Genomic DNA, 12,036 nt, shown 5'->3' with positions numbered 1-12,036 from the left:
CCTGCTGTCAGAAAACATGAAATGGCATTAAAGCTATTTTTAAACCCAGATATATTAGCATGTATCAAATTCTTGGTAGTTACATACCTCTTTAGATTGTACTAAAAACTAATTGACTGACTATCATGAGAAAAACATGCTTTTGTAAAAGCTGTAATTCTTACTCACAGAAGAGTCAATCTGGTTGTATCTTGCAATGTCTTTATGAAGAGTCCTCAGAATGATCATAGCCACCATGCCAGATAAGAAGAGAACAATTACGAGGGAATTCATTATACTGTAGATAAAGAAAAAGTCAAACTTTAAGCCACTTATTCAGGTTTCAGGACATGCACTCCAACCCACACCACATGTACAGCTCAAGTCAGAGGAACAGCCTTAGATACTCACAACTTTAAGCCATTCAGACCTTTTAGTATTTTCCTACCCACTGAAGATAACTTTTAAGTTGTGAACCTTTATAATTTCTTAGGAGACAGAAGTGAGAATAGTATTTCATGGTTTATTCTTAATTCTCAAGACAGTTATATATTCCTTTTCTTCATTTTCCTCCTTCCATAGCTCAGAAGTAATTACCCTAGTGAAACAGCTACTTGACAGACTTTGTCAAGTAGATTTTATATCTATTAACTGGTGAAATCTACATCATGCCATTTAATATTTTCTAAAGGTAAATTTAATCAGATTAGTCTTTTCAAACACTTCATAATGCAAAAGCTTATGATTTTAACTCACATTACACCCCTACTTGATATCATTTGTGTGGTATAGAGGGAAATGGGTAAGAGATTCTAATATACAGCTTTTACTCGTAAAAAAGCCCTTCTTTTTACTGCAAGCAGCTGCCAAGTACAAAATATTCAGTACACATATGTACCTCTCTCCTGACAGTTGGAGAAAGCCATACAGTAACAATAAGAGCACTGCAGAGAAGCAGCATCTCAGAAGTTCTGCAGAATGGAGATGATAAATAAAACATTGGAAGCTGCCTTCCTTTTGGACACTAATGGTGGATTCCTTCAGTGAAATGCAATACTGCAGTTGCTCCCAAGAGATGAAGACTGGTGAAAGTTATTTCACTGAAAACAAGAAAGTTACTTGCCTGAAAACTATCAGACTTTGTTCTATCACAGCAGAAGTTATATATCCCTAGAAGTACAACTAAGAAATCTTTGTGCTCCTCTGCAAAGTTGTTCACTGAAGAAAAGCAACCCTTACCTAAACCACTGAATGTTTGTATGTGGCATGGACTCCAAAATGTAGTCCCATCTAGAAGCCCACTTGATATTGTTTTTTTCCTATAAATAAAGTAAACAGCAATTAATAGAAATAAGTACAAATTTTCTGCAGTGTCTGAGAATAAATAAGCACATCACATCTCTTCCACAAACCTTCCATTCAGCATTAATATCTAAGCTGGTTACCAACCCTAGATGTTAAGACCCTTCCCTTGCATTAATTAACCTCTTCAGCCTCTCAAAGAATATCTTGTTTATTGAAATCTCTTATCCATCTCTTCTGCCTTCAATGGAGGCTTCACTAAGCCTCTTTTTTCTATAAGTTGGTATGTAGCTGCCTGCAGCTCCCAAATGCATGCTGAAAAACAATTATGCCATCACTACAAGATACTCCCAGCATAGCACATTGATCTTTAAACTTCAGCTTTGTTAAACATGCTCTATAAATAGGCTTCTATTATTAGTAGTAGTATTTAGCAGAGGCTTCCCTGCTCCCTGCCATAAAGCTGTCTGATACAGACTATCTTCCACTCTGATTCCTGGCAGGCAACTTCCATTTCCACATAACCCTGCGAAGAATTTGAGAAGGAATCATTTGGCAACTTTCACCTTTGAAAGATGCTTCCATTTTCTTCTACCTCCTCCTCCTCTACACACTTCATGCAAGAACTAAACAAGTGAAGACTCTTTCTGACCCTCAAGCCTTGTCCCCCACAGCTTGTCTCATGCCATGTACAACTGCTGTCCTGCTGCCAAATTATGTCCCAACTGGCATGAAGTTTTGCTGAAATTATTATTACTACTACTATTACTATTATTCAACAGGTGGTAAGTTTGTACAGTTAATTCTCAAAATAAAGACTATGTCACCAGCCTAGAATTTTTAGGTTCTGATTAACATTCCAGATCAAGAATATGTAACAAAGAACTGTACCAACATACCAAGGTGGCTGAAATTGCTGCAAGTTGCTCTTCATCAGCCCAAACAGTGGCAAATCAATAGTCCACAGGCAGTTGGGACAGTTTCAGAAGTGTGCTTCTAAATTTGTTGTTTCAGTACCAAAGTGCTCACATGCTTGCATTGTTTTCACACACACAGAGCTAAATACCCAGTCCATTTCAGTGAATTAAAGCAGACACCATAGCTTTCTCATCAGAAGCCAGCTGCCATACTAGAAAGGACTATAAAACTGTTACACATTTTACTGGTTTATATATTCAGGCTTACTAAAATTGATGTTCTCCTATTTAAAAGTACTTTTCACTGATAAATACTCCCCTTTGAAGTTATCTTGAAACTAATGATAAAAAGTAAAACATACTAGTATTAGTTCAAATCAAGGCTAACAGACAACAGAGAAAATGAGCAGTTTTGAAGTGCCTGATGACTGAGACATGCCAAGTGTTTTCTGCTGGAAGCACCTGAACCCACAGCAGCCGAGCCTCACCTGCTGCACTCCCTAAAAAAAGGAGTTGGTAGCCCAAATGCACAACATACTGAGTAACCAGGCAAAGTTCATGTTGCAATTCTAAATTGTAATTTATCATCAAGATTCAAACATAAATGTAATAGACAGGAGGCTCATTCACATAGTAAAATTAGAGTCTAAAGAGGATTAGGTGTCTCAAGGGAAAAGTAACAGGATACAGAGTCTTGCACCTCAAGGTCATTGGTTCAAATCAAATTCAATTTGGAAGAATGAAAGCTGTTACCATATGACAGCTGCTTCACTGCCTATGCAAAACAAGCTGGTGGTCTCAAGCCAAATCCTGCAAGACTGTGTCTTACATCAAAAAACAACCATGCTTTCAGGACAGACTGGAACCAAGGTAGTGAGGTTTGAAGTAGCATGAACCAAATTACTCTCACACCTCCCCCGTCACCGGAGGCTCAGTTTCCATGCTGGGGTAAAGACCCAATTGCAAGAAAAGCCTCATTTCCTCCTAAATCATAACAGGCTGAATAAAACATTAAGAGTATTAGTAAACTTAAAGGTATTAACTCTAAAGGTTAAAAAAAAAGTTAGTGAGTAACAGCAATACAAAATGAGAGAACTGCTTTACAATACGCTAAAATAAACTTTTAACACAAAAGCACCTCCAAATATACACACTTCTTCAACATGAGACTAAGTACCCTGACTGAATCCTGAAAATAGAGTACAGCTCAAGAAAGACAACTCTTGCAGTTAGTCAATCTACTACTTTCTATTATTAATAAAAGCAGGCAAAAAAAGTCTTTATTTATGCACTTCAAGAGTCACTTAAACTACAATAATGGAAAAGTAGAGGTTTTGGGGAAACTGATTCACAAGACAATCCTTAAGGAATTTGCACTGCTTTAATCCAGTTACGGTTATCAGCAAGTTACCCAGCTGTTTTAATTGCATTTTTTGAGGAATTATATATTCATGTAACAGATTCAATACTCACCTCAAATGTCACAGAGTAAGTGTAGATCAAATTCAGTTTATTGGAGAATTCTCCAGGAATCTCCATAGGAGGACCTTCACAATTTAAGTTGTTCTCATCTGTATGCTTGTAGCTAATGGGGAAGGAAAAGTTAAGTTAAAATCACATATGCCCTACAGGATGAATTTTCACAAATTATTTCTAAGGTAATTAAAACCAGTTTTTCTTTCTAAAAAAACCCCAACAAAACAAAGACAGCTATGTGTATAATTTTGTACCACCTGTTCAGGTTCTTTGAAAACCAGCTTTTCTCTTCTTCTACCAACAAAGGTTGGAGAACTTAAAATGTATTTTTATTAATACTTACGCTTGTAGCTACAGATGAGAAAAATAATGTATGCAATTATGCACCATTAATCAGAATTTCTGTAACAGCCTTAAAGCCCTACCAGAACTGAACACAAGTCCTCACAAGCACTTGTGACAAGATCTAAACTCTCCTCAGAAAGCATCCTAGGGACCTGGATTTCGGATCACTGTCCTACATTCAGTTAACACCTGTTCCCACTTCTGGGCATTTGAGAACACAACAGGTAAAGTCATTTGCTAAGCATGTAGGAGACAAGAACTGCAAACCTCTGAAAGGTCATGAGATGTGGTTTCACCCTACCCACTTTTTTTGCCATGATCAGAATGAAGTCCCAGTCTAAAGCAAAAATGCTGCTTGGTTAACCGGAATGTGAAGCCTGGAGATCTTTACCTGGCAAGACCATAAGTTTTAACACAAAGTACCCCTTCTCTACCACCATACCTCCCCCCTCCTCATTTTAACAAGAGCACATTATTGCTAAGGGACTTAACCTCAGCGTGTGCTCACCAGACAGATAATTTCTTTGCAGTCTCACCTTCTCTTAAGTTTCATAGTGAGAAGACCGTTTATTTTAGTGGATTTGGGGCTCTTTCTTTAAAAATTAGTATTTTTAGTAATAAATAGCAAAATAAATTGTGAGAACCCTTCCATTTTTCATTCTGATACAAGTGGTCTAATTTCACCTCTTGCCAGTCTTGTGTACTTGGAAAAATACAGAAGAACTCAGAGTAACATTGTACATGCTGAAGTCTGAATATGCAAACCCTTCTCTGGAGTACCTTAGAAATACTGAAGCTATAAAAGCATAAAGCCAAAGAAACCTTAAGGTTTGCTTGAATTCACTCCTGTTAACCTTTTCTAATACTGGAAAATAGTTTACCTCTCACACTCTATTGAGCAAATTCTATTTATCCGATTTAGATAAACAATTCTATTATACATCACCAACTAAGTCAAGCCTCAATATAATAAAAACTTTCATGAAAGGCCCAGGGTGCTCCAGCCACAAATACTCCCCCATCTGGAGAGCTTCAAGGTTGAAGCAGGTCAGAGAATGACAAAATTAAGGTTATGTGCAACCTAACTGTGCCCCCTTGTGGTCTGCGTTACTGGTGAAAAGATTAAGTCTCATTTTTTAATTATCCAGGATGCAACTGATAAACTGTTAACCGAAAGCTGACAAGGTTGGCGGAATTTTCTTGCCACCATTTCAGAGCAGATATAAATGGAAGAAATATATTTGCATAGCAAGTGTAATTCACATAGCAAGTGTAATTCACTAAACACACTATAACCTTTGCAACAGAAAAAACAAGTACACCCAAGTCATGGGTGACTTTATCAAATGTGGTTGCATAACTCAAGAATATACTTAAGCTCTGTAGAAGAGAGAGGTGTTAAAATATAAGAAGGTATGAACTGTGCATAACAGACTGACAAGAGGCCAAAGTAATCACTTCAGTTTCAGAAAATAAGTTACTCTTCCTAGAAAATTAGTCATCATCTTCTGCTGTTCTGAATACCAATATTAACTTGGCATTTCCCCAAAACCTCAGTATCCAAACTAAGCCAGGAATAAGCACACCTGTACAAATAATGATAAAAAGCACATTTGGGAGGTAATGCAACAACAGGAAGAGAGATTACATGGGAAACTGTCACTCAGTTAAAAGATGTTTCTCAGCCTATATGAAAACATGCCTTTTGAAATAAAATAATTTATGCTCAGATGCAAACCAATAAAACACAAGAAACCTTTTATTTTTTTGTATCAGGTTCTAAGAGTCTGCATAAGGAGTCTTTCCATCAGAAGAAACTTTGGGGAACTATTTAAAAAGCAGATAAATTACATTTACAGTTGTGGAATTGCTCTTTGTAAATACAGTTCCAGCCATTAACTGGTGTACCAAAAGTTTTATCAGAAGTGAGAATAACGGTTCCTCAGAATTCATTAACACCAAGTATAATTTCTAAGTTTACAGCTGCTGTTAGGACTCTGGTCATAGAACTTGGTACTTTAATGCACAATTACCTTTGTGGTTTCAGTCTTGCCATCACCAGTCTTGCACCAGGCCAGTTTTCATCCTTCCCACTATGGTACACGATTGTTATGTCAACGTGGTTGAAGAGGTAGAAAGTGTTCTTCTTGTTGAACTCTGACTACAAAATACCATCAAGAGATTGAGAAACTTCGCCAACAGGAGAGGGCGCAAGCAGTCAAAAACTTTAAAATGACACAACTGCCCAATGAAGGAGCGAAAAAAGAAGAAACGCTTCAACATTCCCTTTAAAAAAAAATATCCATGTAAAATATTTCTCTATAATTATGCATCTATATAGTCTATATATATTATGTTGTATTATATAAATACAAACCCACATAATAAAGTATCAAATCTATATTACTGGTAACACAATTTTAAACCATATTTGTATTTACCACAAAAAAGGCAAGAACAAGATGTATTTATTCAATGTACAAGTAATTCAGATTCACTTCTCCTACACACACACAGTCTCTGTGGTAGACTCTAAAGCTATCGAAGCTTACAAAGTTCTGCTTAAAAAAACTACCTTTTGCCTTTCTATAACTATTTTGTTTTGTCATCCCTATCCTTCAGAATTTGCAATTATGAAGAATTATATAAAGGTCAAACGACACTGGATTCAACTAAGTAGACTTGGATTTTCTTCTCAAGTGTCATTGTTTAAAATTAAAATTAGAGAACAAGGATGACTGACTGCCAATTGAGTTTCCAAGTAAAATTATTCCTTTAGATTTTGTTAATATTAGCCATTTTCCCATTGCCATAATTATTCTATCCCCTGCCACCTACCAGCAAGATACAAAGGTGTCTTGCATTAAGTTTAACTTTCACTATGATCAAGACTCCCACTGGGAGAAGACTAGAACCATACCTGTGTCATACTATCTTTAGGTTTCCTCCATTTCTAAAATAGCTCATCAGCTGCATAACTGCAAAGACGAACTGTAGGTGTGCCACAGCCTGGTAACAACCCTTTTTCTGCCCCCATTTTTTAAAATATAATTATGTCTCCAGGAGAAGGTATTTGGATATACTTCTAAAAGAAGATGACATCCCCCAAGCCCAGAGATTACAGTCATATCTGTTGTGTTGTATTCTTATTTGCCCATGTAACAATCATCCCTCTAGCCCTATGCCATGCAACACTCTAATTGCAGGGAGAATCTATGGACTAAAACTGACCCTGGCTATGACAGCTCCACTGGCAGAGCATCTGCACCACAGCTAGCACAGATGATTTGCACAGCACTTCATGGATACACAGTACAAGCTCTCTAAACACTCGGTAGAAAATTCAACCACTGCTGCCTACATATGAAGCTTCTCTCTCCATCCTCCAAAAAATCCAAACTTTTCATCCAAGTCGCTGTCTTTGCTACAACTGTTTTCTGTTTACCAAACAGCTTGCAAAACAACATATACTAATACTGATTTAACTAAAACCAACCTCACATACCAAGTAATAGAGCCAACCATCTAACTAGAAGAGATTATTCAATTCACGGACTATTTTCGATAGTCTAAGGAACCTGAGGAGTAATGAGTTGGAAGGTGACTGTAGACAGATTAAACATTGACAATAAATGCATCACCTCCAAGAAGCATCAGGCCTGCTGAATAGAGATCCACTAGCTGCCCTGCACACAAGCAGCAAGTCAGTGGCAGAGCAGAGAGTTCTCCCCTCACTGAGAGGAATGTGGTCGCTCACCCCCAGAGAGGTAAAACTGTATCACTATTATCTGTAACTGTACTAGTTCACTGTGGAATTCCCAGGATGACTGACACATTTAATAACTGTAGTCAAAATAGTTCTTTCCTTGTCACAGCTGTTTGTTATCCTCCAGTCACCTGGGAAAATCCTGACACATTTAACTTGTAAACTGTGCTAGATGTAACTTTTACAACTAGAACACAGTCTACAAAGCTTCTATCTGTAATCAATAAAAGAAGGTCTTGCACATAAATATGACATGGACAAAGAAGGAATAGGTATAAAGACGGATACGCATTAAATTTCAGAACAAAACCTCAATTTTCTAAGGCTTTTAGACACTAATACAGTTTGTTTATAGCATTATCTATATTGGTCAAAAGACATACATATGACTTTGGTTTTGGACAATTATATCAGTGAAACTGCATACAGAACCAGCAATTAGCTTTGCCAATGTCCACCTTCTGAGCATTAACCAAGTTTACAAGGATATCTGCTCTTTCTCAGGAAAAGAAAGCTTAAAAATAAAACTGTAAATGACATCACATCTGCCATATAAACAAAGGTTCCACCACTTACATTTATAACACAAGCATCTTTAACTCTACCATCTGGAGTAACAAAACATCCTATTGGAAATCCTGGATTACAGTATTTTTCTCCTTCTTCCACATCATAGCACCACGTTACAGGCATGTTATCGATAATCCTGGACAGAAATCAGCAAAGAACATGTCCTCAGAAAGGGGTGCACCTTATTTCACATTGACATTTAACGTGCATGTAATACACACAGTTTTCTGTAGCACCCACAAGACACACAATACAGGACAACTATCACATAGAAGAAGTAAGAAAGCACCCACTTGGAACACTGATAACAATGTAAAAAGCCAAAAAAAATGAAAGCCAGCCGCAAGTACATATCTCGGCCTACCAGTGATGCTGATAGTTCAGCTGCATTCCTTTCTTCAAAAAAGCCAGTTTGCTTTTATCAGCACTGTTGGCTGGGTCATAAGATCTTGTACAAACCTTCTTGCATGTTTCTTGCTTTTTAAAAGTGAACTGGTAAAAAAAAACAAACACCAAAAGAATACTTTCAGTTTTGCTTCAACAATCTTTGAGATACTTCACTTCCTTGCTATAAAAAGTTTCTAAAGCTAGAATTTCCCATACAATAGCTTTAACTTAAAGATTTATGTATATCCAAGCACCAGTTATGTCCTTTCACATTGCTAAAAATCTCTTCAATAGCTCAGATAAACTACCTCCAGATAAACCTTGAGGATTGAAATTTGAAAATTAGTAGAAACAGTATTACTTTTTCTTTCACCAGTTTGTTTTATTTTTTGAAATTTCATAATCTGCTAAACCAGACTTAACTACACAGTTTTTGAACATTTCATCTTAATTTTAACTTTCCCCATATTTCCCCATAATGGCTGTGTTATCAGACAAGCTTGTCAAAAATGAAACAAGCTGCACAGCACCTACGCTTCAAGGGCAGACACCATCTAACACAAAGGTGTTCAACATTTGTATATCAAATTTCTATTCTCACTCAGAATTTAGTGAGTTAAAATACATAAAACACAAGAAATACTAACATTACCAAGGTCTAAGTGCTAACAAGTAACAGCACTTTCTAGTTACTGTAGCATGCAGCCATTTCTAACAAGTAATTGTTAAAATAATCTAATCAACGGGTATGCAGCCCAAATGAGCCACCATGCTATGTACTTAAAAGCTTCTTGTGGACAGCAGTCATAAGATTTTACATTACATTAGCTCAAAGAAAGAGACTTCTAAGAGTATTTTACACAAGGGAGGAGGCATCACCTCCTGAACAGTTCTATGAAAACATGAGACCAGGTCCCTAATGACTGAGCAGCAGTAGACTCAAATTCTGCTGTCTCTTTCCCACAGGGATTTGGATTATCTAGTAGCTGTAATACAAAACATGGCGCAGTTTTCAGTTTCACCAGCAAATCCCAGTGTGGAAGCTGCACTTAAACAGCATACAGATTTCCAGCATTAAGAGCCACTGTTTAACCCTATCTCCCTTACTGCCAGTGATTTTGCCAAGTTGACTGCACATGGCCTTAAGAGATGCTGCATTTGGTCATGCTAGCAGCGTCTGAAACAGAAAAATACTACACACCTAATCTATAAAATACTTCCATGCATTTATTTTATAGAATATTTCAAGTAACATTGCACGAACAATGAAAAATTTGGTTTCAGACAATAGATGTTAAGGCTGTACAAGCAGGGAAAAGCTGGAAGTGACCCAAACTTGGCTTTCCCTTCCCACTCTAGAAGTTGCCCAATCAAGTATATGAAACAGCTCCTGGATCACCAGTTTGCAGCTTCCAGTATTACATTATAAAAGTAATTTCAGATCACATAACATACTATACTCTCAGCTGTTAATGAACTGCTTAAGATGCAGCTCCAGGGCTTCACTACCACACAAGAACAGAAAAGAGCTACTACTGGCTCAGCTTCCTAACTTCAAACAGCCACTTCAAGATGTCTCTGGAGTGGCAGTGGGAGAGATTTTGTTTTTATTGCATAAACATTATAAAGCTTATATTAAAATAAAAAATAATCACAATCATCAAATCTTCAGCTATGTCCATGGACTGCAGCCATCAGAATGACAGCCATAAAATTAAACAGGATCAACTTCAAGGGATAAAAAAACAACAAACCACCTTATATGGAGATGATGCTATTCTCTCCCCAAACAGCACTTGTCCAAGATTTTCTGATGGTCTCTTCTCTTCTGTATCTTGACAGAAGTCAAAACTGAAAAAAAAAAAAAAAAAGTAGAAAAAATAATATTTTTAATTGACTTAGAACTTTAAATATTGGCCTAAAACAATTTCTTGGGTTATGTCCTTAACAAGGCAATTTTCATGTTTCTTTTGGTGGGTGGGCCACTGCCAGCAAAAATTTCACTGCCTTTGCCAAGAAGCTTGGCATTATCTAGAAATATTTCTACTTCTATTTCAATTTCAACTATGATATATCACAGCTGAAATACCTTCAACAAAATGCATGATACTCAGTCCAAGCATCCTTTTCCAAGGGCAATTTAAACATTACAATGTTTCATACTAGGAAAAAAGTGCTACACACTGCCCATTTCTCTTGCAAAACAGTTTCAGAAAAATAACTACACCATTTTCTTAAAGGAGTGTCTACAAATAGCATTTAATATGAATCATGCTCCAAAGAAGGGAAGTGCTTTTAATATTAATGTTCCATGCTACCAAATGCTATTCAACAATTCATTCCAACTACATACAACCTGGAACAGCTGGAAGAGAGAATGCAACCATTCTGGATCTTCATTATTTAAACATCAGTAACAGTATGGAAAGCAGGTTATGGAAAAAAAGAAAATCACTTATCTTTGGAGCATATGTACTTTTCCTGAAACAGTGGTCCTAACTTCACTGGCTTCCATAAAGTTTAATACAGAGACATTGTGAGATTTTCAAAGTTAAGTTTGTGCTCCTGTTGCTACTATTGCACTACACAAGATAAGACCCACAACTCTGCCAAGTTCCTCTTTTCTCTGTGCCCAACAGGAAAAATGCAAATCATACTACCCATCATTGCTCAGGTCTATAAATATAGGCAAAAGCAAGTAAGAGTCTTCACAAACAGGAATAAAAAAACCCAACAAAAATCTAAATGAAATTAAATACAGAGCTTTGGTGGGAAAAAGGAAAAAATAACAATTACTTATTTCCAATTTATTTTAGTTCCCAGAAACAAGAAATACAAGGCTCCTGTCTTCGTAGATTTGAATAACAGGAAGAACTTTCAAACCTATCACAAAGTCAACACTAAATCCTGCACTGGGCTCAAAAGAAATGCAGGCATTAGAAACCCGGCAGCCCTGACAACACCAGGGGACAGCCAGGAGGCACAGGTGTGTCCTTCGTGCCCTCCTGTATTTCACACCTGCCCTCGAACACTGGATTCGCTCCTCCCTCCCTCCATCCAAACCACGGCTGAGAAGCAGCACAGGTCTGTCCCGGGAGCTGCTCCGAGGCCGCACCAGGGTTTCCAGAGGCAGCTGAAGGAGCTGCCAGGTACTCACGCGTCATACTCGTAGGGCAGCACCGACTCCACCGAGTCCAGCCTGTTCACGAAGAGCTCGATCAGCGACTGAAACCGGGGAGGAGGGGAAGAAAAAGTATGAAAATATAGTCTTGCAAAAAAAAAAAACACAAAACA

General features: G+C 37.3%; 1 protein-coding gene across 1 annotated transcript in view; it reads right to left on the bottom strand.

The window, feature by feature from the left end:
- Positions 1 to 12,036, bottom strand: part of LOC104388386 (transmembrane 9 superfamily member 2-like) — a 36,703-nt gene that overhangs the window by 19,895 nt on the left and 4,772 nt on the right. The window contains exons 3-10 of the mRNA XM_009997248.1: positions 11,900 to 11,967; positions 10,500 to 10,593; positions 8,720 to 8,847; positions 8,362 to 8,491; positions 6,053 to 6,180; positions 3,672 to 3,783; positions 1,219 to 1,298; positions 169 to 277 (exon numbers count right to left, since the gene is read on the bottom strand). Coding sequence (XP_009995550.1) covers positions 169 to 277; positions 1,219 to 1,298; positions 3,672 to 3,783; positions 6,053 to 6,180; positions 8,362 to 8,491; positions 8,720 to 8,847; positions 10,500 to 10,593; positions 11,900 to 11,967 — 849 coding nt within the window. The remainder of the gene's footprint in view (positions 1 to 168; positions 278 to 1,218; positions 1,299 to 3,671; positions 3,784 to 6,052; positions 6,181 to 8,361; positions 8,492 to 8,719; positions 8,848 to 10,499; positions 10,594 to 11,899; positions 11,968 to 12,036) is intronic.

This window comes from Chaetura pelagica, unplaced genomic scaffold (assembly GCF_000747805.2).
Source record: "Chaetura pelagica isolate M959 unplaced genomic scaffold, ChaPel_1.0 scaffold344, whole genome shotgun sequence".
In the NCBI taxonomy this organism is placed as follows: domain Eukaryota; kingdom Metazoa; phylum Chordata; class Aves; order Apodiformes; family Apodidae; genus Chaetura; species Chaetura pelagica.
Note: the sequence above shows the minus strand (reverse complement) of the source record. Positions and strands in the feature narration are given on the sequence as shown.